Source organism: Passer domesticus, chromosome 3 (genome assembly GCF_036417665.1).
Source record: "Passer domesticus isolate bPasDom1 chromosome 3, bPasDom1.hap1, whole genome shotgun sequence".
NCBI classification, from domain to species: domain Eukaryota; kingdom Metazoa; phylum Chordata; class Aves; order Passeriformes; family Passeridae; genus Passer; species Passer domesticus.
Genome location: NC_087476.1, coordinates 109161132 through 109180027, shown reverse-complemented (window position 1 = coordinate 109180027; position 18896 = coordinate 109161132). Strand labels below are relative to the sequence as shown.

Genomic DNA, 18896 nt, shown 5'->3' with positions numbered 1-18896 from the left:
GAGGCATGGGCTTTCAAAAACTTGAGGTTTATGTTTATTGCTGAGATGCATTTTGGAATGCTTTTTGTTTATCCTTGCTGTTAACATGTATACTGTGTTGTTTATAAACATAGACTTAAATAAATAAATAACTGCACCTGCACCACACACCATTCCCATGCTGTGTGTGCACAGGGTGTGACAGCTGAGGTGTCTGACATGTGTGAGCATGTCCCCATTCCAGCTTCACACAGATGTGAATTTTCAGCTGCCTCCCTTTTGCCCTGGTTGTATTCCCACCCTTTGGTCCCTGCTTCTTCCTGCTGACATCAGACTCAGCCCACCCATCAGCAGGATGACGCTGGTGAGATCCGCAGAGCCCGATTTTTTGTCTCCTTCCTGAACTCTGCAGAGCAGCCTGCTGTGCACAGGAACCATCCCCTGCCAGCCACACTGCTCTGACATAACAGCTGGGAGGAGACTTGCAGATTGAATCTGTATCGCTGAGGTTTTGCCCCTGATAGGGAGCTGCAGGTTTGGATAATAGAAATAGTAATGAAGTGACATAAGAGAATAGTAATAAAGAATAGTAATAAGGTACAAGTATAAAGAATAGTAGTAAAGGACGAGAGAACTGTCTGCTGGAATGGAGACCCTTCCTTGAAAAGCCAACTCTTCCAGAGTAGATGTTGTGATGAGGATCACAGCCATGGAGCTGAGGACAGTGGTGGCCTTGCAGTGTATCCCCTTGGTGGCAGTGGGAGATACAGGGAAGAGCAACAGCAGGTCCAGAAATTTCTCTGTATTTTGAGGCACATCTCCAATTGTGTTGTGTCCTGTTGTTATGTATTCTGGTGATTTTGGTACATGCTGTGAACCTCTGAGCAAGATGCAAGAGAATAAAAAGAGCACAGTCATGAATTTAATAATGGAGATACATTCGTGCTGCAGTAATATTGCTGACATGTTCACTTTGAAGAACATTGTGCTGTCTTTAATGAAGTGGTCTTTTAGCCTAACTCTGAGAAATTCCCAAAGTGATCAGTCATTTGACCTGGAGTCTCTGGTTCTGCCCAGAGCAATGTCCATGGTGTGAGCATCACTGCTCAGCACACAGCCATCAGGCGTTACAGACCATTCAGCCATTTGCTCTGGGCTTTTGCAGTTAAGGTTCAACTTTCAGTACAGAAAAAATACAAAATAAGAGTCAATAATATTGACACTCTTGCAGGCTTTTCCTCTGTTGTAAGCCTTGCAAACTTTGTCATTTAACATTGTGCATTTGCTCTATGGAAGTTATCCTCAGATGATAACAACTGGTTGATGACACACTGGTATTTTGAAAATCCCATTTTAACAGGTTATATCTACGCTAAATAATTAAGTATTTCTCTGGAAAGATGAATTTAAGTATGTAAGCTTGTTGGAGCAGTTAATCTTTTCACCTTGTTTCTTCTTCGAGGAGTTTTGCCTCAAACTTTCTTCCTTGTTGGAGATTACAAAGGAGCTGAATAATGTGCTTACATTTGCAAGTTTGTTTAAATAATCAAGAGTTAATTCTGGGGCCTCTATCACATATGCCTTCCTGCATGGTATTTGTTTCCTCAGGACAAGGTTTGTAGGTAGGCATGGCCTGAGGTGCAGAAACAGTTAATATTATATTGAATTCACATTAAATATTCACTCCTGAGCTTGAGGTATTATTTCAAACACACCTTTTTAACGTTCAGGATTCTGTATATTTGTCTTGAAGTGACACCAAGACAGAGTAAAGAAATTTAGAGACTGTAATGGAAAGAGAAAAGAAGCTGAACTAACAATAAATCGGTAACTAGTTTACCCTTAAAAAAAAAAGTCAATTATTTTTCATTAAAGACTGACTCTGTTAGGGGACACTAGCTGGACATCTCTCTTTTGTAGCTATTTGAAGGTGTAGTAGCACCATTCATGGGAGACCTCTGCACACAGCAGAGGAGTGAATTATGATGATGGAGGCTTCCTCTCAGGCAAAGTAGAGCTATGTAACAGGCACTGGTAGGTGAGCTTAAATGTAAATATTGTACCAGGTTTTGCCTATTATTTTAAAACAAAACCAGAGAACAACCTGTGAGCCCCTTTAGTTGATACAGGAAAAAATTTGGAGTTATGAGCTGCTAAGCAGTAAATAAAGTCATAGTTATGAAGTCAGCTACCCTGTCCTCCCCCTGGAAGAAGGAGGTCACACAAAATAAGTGTGTTTCTTACTCCACTTTTTGCTAAAAGTTTAGGAGCTAAGTTTATCATCTGCTGTTTCTCCTTCTCTAACATTAGGTAAATTATCTGTATTTCTACTTTGTGTTGAAGCTAACTGTACAGAAATACCACACAGTTATACAGCAAACTCTTCAAAAGCAGGGAGGAGCAGGAGCCCAGCCTGGGGGAATGCTGAGTGCCTCAGCTGAAGCAGAGCATGGGAGCTGCTCCTGGAGGCAGAGGGCACAATGTGGGGATGCAGCTGCACACAGCTCCCAGGAAATGAGGGACTGCTGTGTTTTGCTGAGCTGCCAGCCCTGTATGCAGTGCTTTTCTAACAGCCTCACCTGCCACGTGGCAGCAGCAGCTCGAGCCTGGACTTCCTTAAATCTGCTCCTTTGAGAGGAAAGGTTTGAGGATTTAAACAGCCAGTTAATGATAATAAGTTTCTCTTCCAGCTTCAGCTGAACTTCCACAAGCTTGTGGCCCACGTCCATGGCAAAGTAAAACTGTACAGGAGTTTACAGTAGGAGTTACTTCTTTAGCTTTTGTTATATAAAAATTATTTCATCCTGATGGCTTCTGCTTGCTAATGATTACTATGTAGTAGTTCCCACAGGCTTGCACAGAGCTGTACCCTGTGCCTTAGCAGACTTGGGGGAGATGGTCACATCCCTGGCTGCTGTAACATTTGGGGAAAGGAAAGGAGCAGACAGTCTCTAATGTGGAGTGATCCCAACAGCAGAGAGTGAATGGCTCTGAAAGAGAAGCAGAACCATTGGGGCATTAGTGAGCTCAGCGTGTTGGATCTAGACTTTGCAGGAAAGGATGTCCTTTTATTTCTGCTAAGGATAGTCTCATGTTCCAGGCTCTTGAGTTGTACAGCACAAGCTGTAGCTCTGCAAACACAGGCAAAAATTCATGTATTTTGCAAAGATACAGTAATGTTTTCATCAAGTGCAAGGACAGTCTGAGTTTAGCTAGTCAAAGGCATCTAACAGTAAATTTAAACCTGTCACTATAGAAGAAGAGAAACTTGCACAGCATCTCTAGAAGAAGTGATCTGAAAGAGCAAAAAAGCTACAAATACTAAAGTGAATGTTTCTCAAATTAGTTATCAATCTCCTGTATACTTCTGTGGGAGAGCGTTCAGGAATTGTTTCTGCGTTACCAAAACAGTCCAAGGGAGAAAGCAATTGAAGATGTTATAAATGGATACATAAAGCAGTTATCCACATCCTATGGAAGGTTCAGTATTTCAGGGTTCTGCTGCTTACTAAAATTACCCAGCTTACATGTAATTTTTTCTCTGTTGTCCTTTGTAAGCAGCAAGCCCATTTTAGAAGGGGATACCTGTCTCATACAAATGATCTATTAATAAATTGCTCAACTAAAATTTTAATCATGCACATACTTTGCCATCTGTCCAGTATGAGATGGCATAGTCTAAGAAGCTTAATAATATTTTTTGCTAGAAACACAGGACCTCTGAATTTTCTTGGTGTTATTCTGCATAGTGTAGATGAATTACCTCAGTTTCTTAGGTATAGTTGCTTTTTCTAAACTTCATGTCTGATGTTAATCATTGGAGATTTCCAGAGTCTGTGAATGCAGAGGATTAGCCTGGGAGGATGAAAGGTTTGTTGTTACCTACAGCAGGTCAGTTGAGCACACCCACAGGTATGATTTTAGTCAGAAAGAACCTTTCACTACATACCTCACTCTCGGGGTGCCAGTGAAATCTCATGGGGCTGTAAGAAGACAGAATCTGAAGTAGCATATAGTGTTTTCTCTTTGCTTACTGAAATTATTGTCTCTGCTTGTGCTACATGAGAAACAATGTGTGGTACTTCCAATATAATGATTTATCAATGTAGATGTGCTGTTAAAACCAGCATGTTGGTGTTTTTTGAAGGAGTCTTCAAGTTTAAACTTAAGATATGACCAGTATGATAAATAGTTTGTTACAAGGGCTTTGATTCTTGCAAGGACAAAGGTCACTTTGTGAGGATAACTAATATATAATTATGTCATTAAGGGTAGCTGTTTCAATGTTTAAAAGTGTTTTGTTTTATTCCAAGTCCTCATGTCTAGGGCTCCAATGTTTCTGGTATGTGCAGAATTTTTTAGACATTAAATTCTCCATTCAGATGCATCATAATTCTTAATAATGTTCTGGATATCTTGAACCATTATTTGTTTTTAAACAAGTTTTCTGCAGAGATCGTGCTGCCTTCATTCGGTCCTCCAAATCTCCCATCCGCCTGTCTAAATTATTTTAACTGACATAGTTTCTAATTTACTCTCTCCAGTTGAGAGAGCTCCCTGTAGCTTGTCTATTTTAGCATTTAATTGCTGTATACTCTCCCAAATTAAATTCTGTAGTGATCCATTTTGCTCTGCTGGTGAAGCAGTGATCTTTTCATCTGAGCAAGATGGTGCGTGCGGCTCAGGCTCAGGGCTGCCCTCCCACGCCCAGAGAGGGAGAACCTTGCAGCTCCTCTCTGCTGCTGCTGGGGGCTGCAGGGGCAGGGGCAGGGGAAGCTTTCCTCCAGAACAGTCTCCATTTAATTTTGAAGCCCAAGGAGCCGTTGTTTTTCTCCATGAGTTTTTAGAGCTGGACAAATGGCTTTGTCAATTATTTTCTGCCAAAGTTTGCTCCTCCTTAAAATCTGCATATCTTTGTGGGCTTTTTAGCATTTGCTTTTCAAAAAAAAAAAGAAAAGGCAGCCCCTAAAAATATTATGCTGTACATTTGCCTTGTTTGTGACAAAGACAATTATTGTTTCTTTTGACAAAATATCTAGTAAGGAAACTTGCTGTCTTCTCTAGTTAGGTCTTTTTGGATAATGTTTGTACATTGATTACTAATTACTTAATATATTTCTATTACGGAGAAACAATTTACTATATAAATAATGAAGAACTTCAGTAGTTTTGGATCTGGTTTCTGCTGAATGGCAATGTTTTCCTGTTATTTCTCCATATACGTGTGTGTGGAAAGGAGGGCACTGGAGCCTCAGGGGTTACAGACAGCACAGCAGGGTCACAGCTCTGTGTAGGCAAGCTGGGTTCAGGTGTGCAGAGGTAAAACACATCCTGCTGATTTCTCTGGGGGGACTCTTTCCCCAGCCCAAATAACACAGAGGAATATATCCCATGAACGAAACCCAGCCAATGTTTTGATTCTGTGTGACTCTAGAAGCTTGGAGGCAGTTTCACAGAAAATACAAAGATGTTTCTTACTTATTTGCACCTCTTATATTAACCTTGAAGAAGATTTGCCAGTCAGTTGGTAAGTACAGGATACAAGGTCATTAAAAATACATTTTAAGGAAAGAAGACTGCATGAAATTCACATTACAGCATTATTTGTCGCTCCTATAAATTAAGAATCTGAGTTCAGACCTTTTGTGTGAAGGTGTTAATCTTTTGGCTCGCTTCCTTTGGAACAGAGTTGGGCACTGTTTAATAGTCTGACATATCTGTCATCTGTGATCATCATCTTCCCAGTAAAAATGAGCTGTTTGTTTTACAGCTGTGGTCCAGGCTCTCTGCACTTAGCTCCTTAGAGTATTTTAGTCCTGCTTGCTGTGAAAGGATCTCTTTAGTAGGGAATGATGGGGATGATTCCTAGACAAGGCTCGTGGTACACAGCACTGCTTCACATTGTTCTCATTGCAGGAGATGATCAGGCTGTGGGAATCCTTGATGCCAGGCAGATATTTATAGAAGGGTGGCACTTCCTCTGTAGTAAGTTTTGGGATGCTGACACTGCTCAGTGTCAGCAATGTTATGAGAGGAATAATGCATGGTTGAATTACTGAAAAGGAATTTGTGTGGTAAGTGGGTCTGGCCCTGTATCTGTGTCAGTAAATGCAGCTTCATTTGCTTCATTTGAAATGACTACAGTTTGGCCAATGTTATTTTTCCCTTCTCTAGCCCCAGACTTTGTTATATGGTGGTCATTTGAGGGTTTGAGGAAGTGACTTAAAGTGCTGGGGAGGGATAGTGTTGGGGACTGCTCCTTGAACAACCATGCAGAGCTTTTTGAAACCCTGCTTGCAGTCCATGTCTGTGTGTGCTGTTGGTCCCCAGGCTTTGCAGAGCTGAGTGCAAGGTGAGAGCTCATCTGAGCCTGGCCCTGCACTCACAGCTTGTGATTCCTGTGTCTTCAGATTGTCTGGAATTTGTCTTTCTGATGGTACCACTGAATTGCACTTCTGTTGGTATCTGAGGCAAAAATGTTTTTAGAGTCTGTGCAAAGACAAACAGCATGCCTAGAAATTGGGAACTGCCTGAGTTTCTTATTACTAATATTCTTTTGTTCAAAAAAGGAATGCAACTTTTATTGTTGATCTACTGACTATTGCATGTTCTACATATTTCTTTGTCTGAATTCAGAAATCAAAGTACAGGGTATTGGGAAGTCTTTCTGTTTTCTATATTAATTTTCATTTGCTGTCTTTGAGTGCATCTTTTATTCCGGATCTTTAATGATTTGCTCAATTTTTTTCTTAAACTACCAGGATGCACAAGTATCAACCCCCCAGTGGGCATAGTGCAGAGCCAGCCACGTGCTTCTTCCTGCTGCTTTGCCAGCTGGGAACAGCTGATGCAGCTTGATGTACTGTCCAGATAGGGTTATTTCACCCAAAAAAATGGTGTATGTTTGAGGAGGCATTTTGGGAACTGTGGGGAATAGGAGGAGGAGACTGTCAAGGGATGTGAAGCTTCTTGTGAGAGGTAAATGTAGAATACAAAAGCAAAAATTGCCCAATACAGGTAAGAAAGATGGAGAAGTATTGCTGTGTTTATGTGTGTTTAGGTTTTACTCTTCTTCAGTGAATTACAATGATCACTCTAGCAAACAATGTGCTTTAAGAATAACACAGAGGTTTCTCAGAGCCTTTAGCTGACCATATAGCCATTATTTTGTTATGCAAGATAGGCCTGCTGTAGTTTCTGCTAACATACTAAATAGTTATATTTTTAATCATTTATTAACAATTTCTAGGAGAATGGCACTTTTTTTCCCAGTGTGCTGTTTCACTTGCTAGAACCATACAATAACAAACATGAAACAGCAAAAAATAGTTGTTAACCAATGCTCCATGTATTCTCTTATGAGTTCAGCAGTGCCCATTCTCTCAGTCTCAGTAGGATGTTTGAGCTGGAAGATAACAGAGGTATTTGTATTTTACTGGCATCGTATGTTCGATCTTTCTGTGGCATTCAGATATCATAGCTGATTTTATTTGCATAATGCATTGCCTTTCTTAAAAGTAAAGGGTTTCCAAATTGCTGTTTTCTTACAGAATGCACTCCATCTTCACTATTAAGTATTGTATTTTGTCACCTCCCTTTATTATTATTGCATTGGATTGTTTCTCTCTTGTGACTTCAAAATTGACTTTTCATGCCACCCTTTCACAAAACAGGATGTGGCAACCCTGGCAGTCACATGAATGTAAAACACCTGGAGGCATAACAGAGCCTCACACAGTTTAAACTTTTATTATATAGGCAAAAGCAGGAAAGTTGAGCAATTAAAACATTTGTGCTGGGATTCCTGCTTGACTTTCCACATGCTCACATGAGACACAAGTAAACACCAGATCGGACATTTACCCTTAAATGGATGTTATTTATTCAGTATACTACCAAAGTGGGCTTCTCTTTGTAATAACTCATTTAAGCCTACTGCTGAGCTGTTTCTGTCCCTTCTGCTTGTGGGTTTGCTGTCTATCTATTCTTGGATTATTTTATCCCTGCTAATTTAAGAATTATTTATCCTTCTGCAAGAAAATGTCTCTGTGTTTCTGGGGTAACTCAGATTCTACTATAAGGAAGCATGTTGGTTTTTAGGAAGAAAATACTACAATCTTTGCAAGAAGTGGTTGTTAGCACACTCTGACATTTAAAGACAATTTTTTAGAAGTTGGTTGTGTGTCAGAGTAGAAAACACAATCCATAGTGAATCAGTCATGGACCTAAGCAGCTTGAGAACATTCTTTTAACATGGAAAAAGTTTTTCCCCATCTACTTATGTAGCTAAAACCATGTAAGGCCAAACCTGTAAAGCTCAAATGGAGAAAACATTGCAAAACTTCTGACAGACTTCACTTTCTGGAAGAGTGGGAGGATATACTTAAACTTGCATGTGAAGCAAAATAAGACTTGAAATATCAGGCACTGTCTATTTTTATTTGGGTTTGGGGATTTTGGTTGTGGGGGTTTTTTTGTTTTGGTTTTTTTTTTTTTGTTTGTTTGTTTGTTTGTTTTGGGTTTTTTTTGTGGGTTTTTTTTTTTTTTGCTTTTTTGTATAATAATATTACAAATTTGGACTTTTGTAGGCAGTTGGAACTTGCAAAGTCAACTTCTGTCTTTGGCCCACAAAAATATGAAATTAATAAATTTCTTTGGAAGACTGAACTCGATTGCCAAGTGTATCTTGTTCTTCACAACACATCAGGATATATAGTGATAGGACAATCTTCCTGCTCATGGCTGGCTTCTTCCCTTTGTCCTGGCACCCTGCTGCCTGAATTCTCATTTCCCTTTTCCTCTACATCAGCTAACACCAGAAGATTCCATTAGGAATTGCTGATGATCACCTTCACTGGGAGAACTTTGCCTCTTTCTTATTCATGTCTTTCATTCACTCTCCAATCCAGATAATCTGAAGGTGCAAATGACAAGATGATAATTTGTACAATAAGTAGATACTAAGTGAAAATGTAATTTCACATCATTTCAAACTTCTTCTGCCTTGCTATCTGTGTCTAGCTTTTCCATGCTTGCAAGTTTAATGTTGTGTGCTTTGTCTTCACTTCAGAACCAGCATTGAATTGGAGATGGGGTTGGCTTCTCTTGTTTGCCTTAACTTTTTTAGAAAAATCACTGTGATAAAGACAACATGCACCTGACTTACCAGATAAGATGGTGTGTTTGTAACAAGAGAAAGTAGCTCTGCCCCCAGGTAGCCCTGTTTTTTGGAGTCACTGAAGCATATTGGTGTTCCTTAAGAGACCTAGTGGGAGGTCTGTGTGCTGCTCCCATAGCATTGGCTGCATCTAACAGGTGAGCCAGCACTGAGAAGGCATTTGTAGCTACACAAGCAAATAAATCCAGATCTTTGTTAGACTGGGGATATTCACAGCTGCTGAAAAGTGGTTTTCGTAGTCAGACTGAGAGGAGCACATCAGAATACAGGCACAGTGTGGCTGATGAATGATTCATCTGGAAGGCTGCAAGCAAGCACCCACGATTTGCTCTAAGATCTGTTGATCTTGCTAAGATCAACATCTTACTGTCAACATCAGCTATTCAAAATCTTCCAAGATGAGTTGTCTGAGATCCTGTTGGGTGTAGATGCCTGAACAGGCACTGCAGTAAACCTTGCATTCCGTATAGCGAGTTGTAATGTTAGTTATTCTAAAGGTATGATACAATAACAGATTATTGTTGTTCATATCTGTGTAATAATGGAAACTCCCTGATCATACTTTCCATTTTACACATTGTCAGAACCTTGGACCTTAATCTTGCTCTTTGATTGACAACTGCAGGCGGGGAAGGAGCGCTCGTATTGTTTGTGAGAGTCGCATCTGTTCAACTTAATTCAGCTGAGAGTATTTGCATATTCTTAAGTATTTCTTCTGAGAGGGCCTAAATCCTTCTCAAGTGTTTGATGCATTTTTGAAATTCATTCATAAGGTATCTACATGCACTAATAGTTCTGTATAATATTGCTGTGCATAATCTGTCAGATAAGGCTAGTTTTTTAAACAAGGTATTCTTTGGGGATGACATATTACATTCTGACTTATTCTACTGGGCAGAAATGTCAAGTACTTTGAAAAAGGATGCTTGAATGTTTTGATTGAATTAGTATTCTTTATTCAACACAAATTGTCAACTGCAGTAAAATGTAGTCTTATTGTGGGAACATTTTTCAAAAGAATTAATAGCAGGGCTTTTTTGTTTTATTTTTTGTTACTGGAGCTTTCGTACATGTAATCATTCCTTTCCTGATGATGCTGATAGTAGATAGAATAAGAGAGTAGATTCTTAGATGCATTTTAGATTAATTTATCTGAATTGTTAAACCGTGAGCAACATTTTTATATTGAAATACAACTTCAGCTTTTCAAAAAAAAATTGGCTTTTATATATTTTCTTATTTATTTTTTTTCTTGCAAAATTTTTATCAGTATTTTTGGAAGTATTGTCAATTTTATTTTCAGAAACCTTTCACTCTTGATAGTGCATGTACAACACTAATGAGAAGAACTGCTGTTCTGAAAAATATTCAGGTATACTGTTTGAGCATGGAACACAAACGAGATGACCTCAAAGCACTATGCAAAGAAATACATGCATGGTCCAAACCTATGTCTTCCATAGGCTGGAAGTTCCAGTCCAGAACTAGCCACGTTTGGACAGAGCGAGTCCAGTTTGCTGTGAAAAGAAATGAGAATATATTGCCAGCAGTTTAACTGGATGGGGGCTGTGGATCTGGTTCAAGCTCAAGCCATTAAAGACAGCCTAGATCTTGTAATGGAGCTCCACTAATCACAATGGACAATCTTTTTTTTTTTTTCAGTTGCACTAAGGAAGTGTTCAAAGCTCCACCACCATTAGTGACTGATGTAGTTTAAGAAATTATTTTCTGTCACTCAACAGGGCCATAGTGATGTTTTGGAAAAAAAAATACCAAAACCAAAATAACCCCTACAGATTTAATAAGTGCATTTTTTGTTTTGTGCACATGCAGGTTTTAGTGTGACAGCACCTTTTACATTAGCTTTGTTTTTCTTTTGCTTTCAGGAATCTCCTTCTGGACGTAGAAAAGCGCTTGCCACCAGCAGCATCAACATGAAGCAATATGCCAGCCCCATGCCTACACAGACAGATGTCAGGTTAAAATTCAAGCCTTTGTCTAAGAAAGTGGTAGCTGCCACACTGCAGTTCTCATTATCTTGTATTTTCCTGAGGGAAGGAAAAGCCACGTAAGTTGTTTGTTTGTTGGGGTTTTTTTTTAAACCAGATAGCCTGCTTTGTGTTGCTTTTCAAAGAATCCTTTGGATAAAGAGCTCTTTCTGTATAGAATGGTGGAATTTGAGAGCATCCTTCAGCATACCTATCATTCCTGCCATACTTGGTTTCTTAACTGAGTAAAAGCTGTTTTTTGCTCTGATTTCAGCCTTGTATTCTTCAGAGACAAGTGGCTTGTGCTCTGCTCTTACAGACATTTTAAATAACAACAGCTTAAAAGTATCTACAGGTCTGAAATGAGTGGGAGTGTGTGTTTATGTGCATGTGTGTATTCATCCAACAATACCCTTGGCAGATTTCAAGGGAGCCCACTGATATTTCACAAAGAATGCAATAAGGACAAAGCCAGTTGGAAGGTGAGGGAGGGTGGAGTTAGAGTTAAGATTTTGGGTTGAGCACAAGAACATCCTGTGGGAAGAGTTCTCTTGGGCACTGATTAGCGCTCCCTTGACTCACTCATTGGTTCTAGATTGTAAGTTATTGACAGGGCTTTCATAGTACCCTGAACAAGGGATCTGAAAAAAAGCTGCTCTTTGTGAAAGCATTGGTTTCCAGTATGTGTAAATAGACACTGCCTTTTTTTAAAAAAAAATCTTGTTAATGATTTCAGATATTTATAAAAAGGATTTTAATCACATAACAGTATCAGGAGTTATGAATTAATGCAGGTATTGCATGCAGCATATGGGCAGTAGGTCTGGCCAAGCATTTTCACTTTAACCAAACTGCTTTGACCAGGCAAGCATTTGCTAGCCTTTCTGGGCTGGTTTAAAATTTTAGGAAGCAGTTCTTAAGTTAGCTCTTGATGCAGTGCAGTATTTTTTTACCCTTTACAATTTTGTTAATTGAAAACTTTCCCTTCAGAAATTGATATATATTTATGAGTTATATTAATTTTCTTTTTCACTATATTCAGGATCAGATCTGATATCATAGACCTCCCTGAAGAAAACATCAAAATATTTAAAGAATTTTTAAGAATGCAGTAGTATCAGATGTGGTATTAACAAGCTGCATTTTAATGCCTGGTGTATGTTTGTTATTTAGGGATGAAGACATGCAAAGCCTGGCTAGTTTGATGAGTATGAAACAAGCTGATATTGGTAACCTAGATGATTTTGAGGAAGACAATGAAGAAGATGAAGAAAACAGAGTGAATCAAGAGGAAAAGGCTGCAAAAATTACAGGTTGGTTTTGCCACAGACATTGTAAAATATAGTTTCCTTTGCCATTTGTCCCCTTTTTTTTATCCTTATGCTGTATTTTTATTTCACTTAAAAAAAATCCTACCTACCAAAACAATATTTAGGATAGCTTGATTGAAGAGGAACCCATCCATAACTCAACAAAGTTTAATACTTGTGAATCCAAGAGCATTGATTTGTGTCTGTGTGTCCTGGTTTTGGGAGGGAATGCACTAAGTAGGTAGCATTTTAGGGAAGCAAAGAACCAGTATGAGCACAGGAGCAGAAAAAGCAGAGGGAAAGGGTCAGTGAGGGAGAAGACAGGAGGAGAGTCTCAAGTGAAATAATGAAGGCACTTTATGAGAATAACTGCGAAATGAGTTGTGCCATGGACAAGTGCTGAGGTTCTGCTCAATAACATGGCAATTCCAGGCTGCATATTGCTGCCTTTTGGGTGGGGGTGTCTCATGGAAAAGAAACTGGGAGGCTGTTAAAGGACTTTAATGAATTTGATAGTGAAGTTGTTTGAAGTGAGATAGTGTAACCACATTTGAATTGCTGATGAAAATGCTTAGTGTGTTCAGGATAGCTGAACTAATCGAGGCAAGTCAGATCAGGATGAGATGATGTTAAATTGTTGGTAGAGATCAGTGTGTAGTACTGCTCCAGATGGGTTCTGTAGGAACTCTTTGTATAATGAATCAGGAAATGAAAATTAACTTCTGGTGCCAGACTTCATAACTTCCAATGATCTTTTAAAATGTCTGAAATAAAGGGAACCTTCTCCAAAGTGGGGGAAGAGCATCCCGAGCAGAGAAGTGAATTGTCAAATCTGTTCTTGAAAATGCAGAGGAACATTGGTTCAGTGTTATGAAACATTACTTTCATCACTTCTTTTTGAGCTTTCGTTGCAATCAAAAGGTTCAGCCTGAAGCATTTATTACTTAGTTACATTTAGTGTTGTGAAAGGATGCAAATATGTTTTCTGTATGCTTTACATATTCAATTAAACATTTTTTACCCTGGCCAAATCTCTAGTTATGCTGTATGTGTCTGGCACAGAGCATATTGGAAAGTCTGGAACGAGATATCTGAGAAACCAAGATAATGTATTCTTGGTCAGGGAGCAGAGATATGCCAGTCTGGTATGTGAAATCATTCTGCAAGGTTTACTTCTTTCCCAGTGTAACCAGAATAAATCAGATCACAACATCAAACAAAACCTGACACGTTCACCAGGCCGTTGGATAATCACAGAGAAGGCCAAATTAAGGAGAGGTAATGTTCAGCCTATAGAAACTCCTGTGCACAAGGGTTTTATTAGGATCTGCCTGGGTACTGCACTGAGGACTACAGAAAAGCCAGATACAGAAGGGCAGCAGGTGAAAAGCCTCTGATCTTGCTTCTCAACCCTTGATTTTGCAGCACTCAACGAGGCTACAATGATTCCTAAATCAGCAAAATCTTATCTAGGTTAGACTAGGCTGTGTACTATCCTTTGGGTAAGGTGTGAACATCCCTGGAGATAAATGGGAAGGGTGAGCTGGCTGATGTGCAACACAAGCTATTTTAGAGTCATTTCAGCTTTTCCATCTGATATTGCAAAGGCCAAAATTATCTGTTCAAAACTAACAATGCCTCCTTGAAAGGAAGAAGGAATAAATACTTCTGGAATACACAACTTCTGTGCTTTGCTCAGCCTGCTCTGATACTATTTTCTAACCGTACAAGATGGGAGTGTTGGATTGGTTTTTTGTAAATGAATCATGATGTGGGGAAGGTCAGCCTTGGACTTTTTCTTCTTATGTTGGTTACAACAGCTGAGTTGCTTTACGAGCCTGGCCAGCTTTTCCCACCTTTGAGAAGGAGAGGGATGGTGAAGGGGAATGAGCGCATGCAATTGCCCAAGCAAATGGGAGAACATAAAACATAGGGCAGTAAGTAAACATTAATAAATAAGATGTAAAGTATCTATTTCAACATGTGTTCAAGATTGATTTCATTGGCAATTACAGTGACTCGTGTAATAAATATAATGAGTGGGGAAAGCTAGGGGAAGAGCTGAGGAAATGAGAGAAAGAGGTGGGAATCATTGTAGAAAAGCAGGAAAAATTTAGAAAGAAGGAAATGTAACAAAACTGATGTAGCAAAGAACTCTTTCAAAAGTAGTGTTCACAGAATATCATAAAATTAATTGAGGAAGTTACATAACTCTTTTGAAAGCTTGCTGCTACCAACATTTTCTCCTCTTGTGCTGTGCTGGGTGTTGGCAGTTGAGGAGCTGGAATGCCTCACTGACTCAGAGTGCCCCATGGCAAATCCCTCACCTCTGTGTGCCTGTTTTCCCAGCTGTAAAATGGGGATACTGCCTGTAACACCTCATGGAAATGATGGGAGCAGCACACAGTTAATGTTTGTAATTGGGCTTGCAATGAGTAAAATGCAAGTAGCAAAGAGGGAGGAATCCTTCTCCTACTTTTGACTCCAGGTTTTCTCACTGCTGACTTGATGTCTGAAACGTTATTGTTCCCAAGGCACAGCTGCAAGAGGTGGTGCAAGTCTTTTATCAGACACTGTTCCTTTTTGCAGTGTACAGCAATTTTTGTTGGTTTTGTTTGTGGGGTTTTTCTCGTTGTGCCAAAGTTGCAGTTTCATAGATGAACATATGTATCCACTGCTGGGAGAGCAAGGGAGGTCTGCTGTGTGGGGCTCTAGATGGTGCAGGTGAGTTAGGAAATGCTGCTTCTCTTCCTTGATGGGTTGCCTAACTTGGAGTAGGTATCTGTGCCTCTGTTTCTTCAGCTATGAAGTAGGTGGTGCAATACTGACTGACCTCAAAAGCACTGGAATTTGGGGTGGACATGGAACTGCTGCCATACAACTGACCAGACTGAAATTTGTTTTCCATTCCAAGCACTGCCTTCACTTGGAGAAACCTCACTCCATCTCAGGCTTTCCACCTCTTCTTTTGCAGTATTTCTTGTTTAAATTTTTCATGTGTAAAAGCTGTATCTCCCCCAGCTGGTCTGTGTGAAGTTGAAAATTGTTTATTGCCATGAATTAAATTTCAAATATTTAGTTTTTACACTGCTAATATACATGGATTTAAACCTCCCAGAATTATCCTGTCCTTAGTCTTCAGTGGAACACACAAGTCTCATACTTGAAGAAAATGTGCCTCATAACTCACAAACTGGGCAGTAATAAATATGTGCTTCTCTTAATGTTTTAATTCCTACTTTGAGCCTCATGCTGGGGTTAATAGCTGCCTTCTGCTCCATCTGCCCAGGAGTACAGTGTCTGTCCTGGGGCACCACATGGAATCAGGAACGTGCCCATGTGCTACCTATTGCAGGAGTCTGAATCCCAGCATGTTTCAAGAGCAAGCTTCTGGGTAACAATATGTGTAACCCTTTTTTCTTTGCAATTTGCAAAACCATACTTCTCCTGACAACTTCTTACTCTTTTTCTTTGTCAGGATCACCAAGCTGCTTGGAAAAAAAACCAAAACAAACAAAAAAAAACCCCAAAAAACAAAACAAACCAAAAAAAAAAAAAAAGAAAGAGAGAAGAATGAAAAAAAACCTCCAGAAACCAAACCAGTGATTTATGTGACATACTTGTAGAACAAGCTAATGTGTGTTTATAGATAATGAGATTTATAAAAGATAATATAGGATATAAATCTCCAACCTACCATTTCCATACTCCAAAATATGACATAAACCATTTAATATTGTAATGAGAAACATTGTAGTGCGTATGGGTGTTTAGGTTGGCAGATAAGACCAGGTGATTCAGACCACATCAAAGAACTCTCTCTTTTTAAAGCCCTGAACTTAATTTGTTATTTTCTGACAGTAAAAACTGAATTATAATTGTTTTTGTTTCTTTTTCTTCCACATGCTGACATAATAAATTGTAAATCATGTCAGCATCTGAGCTTGTTTTTAACTACTAATTCATTAGTACTGCTGTTTTATGAGGTCAGCTCTGTTTTATTTGAGTACAGAAAGGTATATTTCATTGTCTATCTCGAGTCCTAAAAATTCCCAGAAGATAGTATTATATTGTGTAGATTTCTCAGGGGTATGTATGGTTTTATACTGAGAAAGCTAAGTTGGGACAGTTTTGGTATTATTTCTTAGGATAATAGTCTTGTCTGTTGGAGCTAAAAATAAGGAAGTGAGGATGATTAATTTAACTCTATGTGACAGATATAAGTGTAAAACTGTGTAAGCAGATTTATGCTTTAAGGTCAAGATCAGTAGGGAGATGCATTACAGAGGAATTCTGTTTGGGGTTTGCCACTGTCAACATTTAGGATGTCCAATTGATATTGGCAGAGTAAGTAATTTTCCTTGGTAATTTGCAGATTGGCATGTCATTGCAAGCAGTTTAAATTTGCCAGAGAAGTTTTTATCCATGTGACAGAAATATTACCAGGTTCTGGTCTGCTTTGGGCTTCAGTTTCTTTGTGCTGTCTGTGAAGGCATGAAATCAGGAGGGGTGTCAGTATGTCAGCTATGAAAAGGCCCCCCTGACTAGAAAGTTCTGGGTGGCCATGGACACCAACGTGAGTTGGAGCAGTCAGGAACAGTCAGGATACTACTCAATTTTTGCCTCAGTTTGCTATCTTGCTCCCTAAAACTAGTTCACTGAATAAAGACAAATTTTGCTTTCCCATACAAAAGCCAGATGAGAAAAAGTCAAGTTCAAAACAGCAGTAAACTAAAAGTGTTACTGAGCGGTAACTTCTTGTGTACACAAGAAATGAAACTTTAAAGGAAATACAAGAATGACTGGCATGAAGCTTTACCTTCGCTGGTGATACCAGAAGGCATCATCCATTTATTCCATGGGGAAAAGACAGGAGATGAAAAAGGCTGTCGGTGGGGCAGTGATATTCAACAAGCAGGATCATCGCTCCTGCACGGGTTTCTCTTGCCTGTTTGTCATCTGGAAGGATGGGGAAGGCTGTCCCCTCTCCACAGAGACTTATGCTCAGGTCTCTCAGAGATGCCCCAGGCTCAATCCCCATTACTACAGAAGCTCCATTTGTCAGATGCTGTGGATGGGACTGCGTTAGGGAGGAGCAGAGAGGAATTTTTCCCCTTGGGCCAGAAGCCACTCAGACCCAGATGTTTTTTGTTTCTTTCCTTCCAGAATTATGGAGTCATCCACATCTTGACTAGAATTAAACATTTTACACATTTTAAAAATTACTAATTCGTGGCAATTTAGAGCTCTCCACTATGGATAGAAGGTGAAATAGGATTTTAACAATCAGCAAGGTGTTACTTACATAGCATGACAGTGAAAATTCAGGTGATATATACATTCAGTTTGCATTCTCCTGGCACAATACTGATCATGTATTTTAGAACCATTTAGCTAAATTCAGCTTGTCATAGATCAGAATGTAATGGTAACTAATTGTAAATGTTAAATAATCAGAGTGTGTTTATAAACAAAAAAAAAGATTAAAATGCGTATTGTATAGGTTAGTTTGTTGTAACTTTAAGGGTTTGGGAGGAGATAAATTGTTCTGGGCCTGATTTATGTTGATTGACAATGTTTTCATATTTAGGCTTTCTTCATGAGCAGGAAAAATCTTTAAATTATATCGAGTACACCTATCTACATTTTCAACTCATTGTGCATAATACTTGTCCTCGTAAAACTAACTATTGTTGCTGACACCATAACCTGGCTGGGTTTTGTTTATGTCTTGTTAACTGGGTTTCATGTTAAATTATCTCTGAAGCACATACACAGGTACTTTGCTGTAGTTATATAATTGTAAGGACTCGTTCTAAATATATTCTTTTACCCTCTCTCCCTTGCTCTCTCTCTTTCTGGTAACAGTTCGTTCCACTTCTGTTTCATTAAATGCCCTTGCCTTACGTTTGTCTTGACTGGCTTCTATTTACAGAAATTGTAAACCAGTTGAATGCTCTGAGCAGCTTAGATGAAGATCAAGATGACTGCATAAAGCGAGCAAATATGCCTTCAGCTAAATCAGCCAGTTCCTCTGAAGGTCTATGAGCTTTCATCCTTTCTTTCTGTTTCTGATTGTATTTACTGTGACCCATTACCTTTTGACTCCTGCCTGTATTCAGCTGTCAGTTTTATCTCTGTGCTTCCACCCAGCATGACTCTCAGTAATTTGTAGTGCATCCAACAGGTAACAACATGATAGAGAAAGAGCCTGTCTCCGCTACAGCTCCGTTGTCATCTGATAATGAACAAGAAAGAAAAAAAATTACAAAAAAAAAGAAAGAGGAACCACCAGACCCTCAGCTTAAAACATTAGTTGTGTAGTCAGTAATACTTGACCTTTCCAAAGTGGCAAAATGTCCTCTCTCTGCTTTTATGTGCACGTTGCATCCAAAAATTAAAATTTCCTGCCGATAGTTGGCATGTATGGGAACAATCAAA

At 39.2% G+C, this 18896-nt stretch overlaps 1 protein-coding gene across 15 annotated transcripts in view; it reads left to right on the top strand.

Annotated features, from left to right (window-relative positions):
- Window positions 1–18896, top strand: part of EHBP1 (EH domain binding protein 1) — a 205597-nt gene that overhangs the window by 66132 nt on the left and 120569 nt on the right. For 11 of the 15 annotated variants that reach the window (XM_064415007.1, XM_064415013.1, XM_064415010.1 and 8 more), the window contains exons 6-8: window positions 11044–11225; window positions 12319–12458; window positions 18391–18495. In XM_064415007.1, coding sequence (XP_064271077.1) covers window positions 11044–11225; window positions 12319–12458; window positions 18391–18495 — 427 coding nt within the window. The remainder of the gene's footprint in view (window positions 1–11043; window positions 11226–12318; window positions 12459–18390; window positions 18496–18896) is intronic. The other 4 variants (XM_064415017.1, XM_064415016.1, XM_064415009.1 and 1 more) reach the window with 1 other exon arrangement.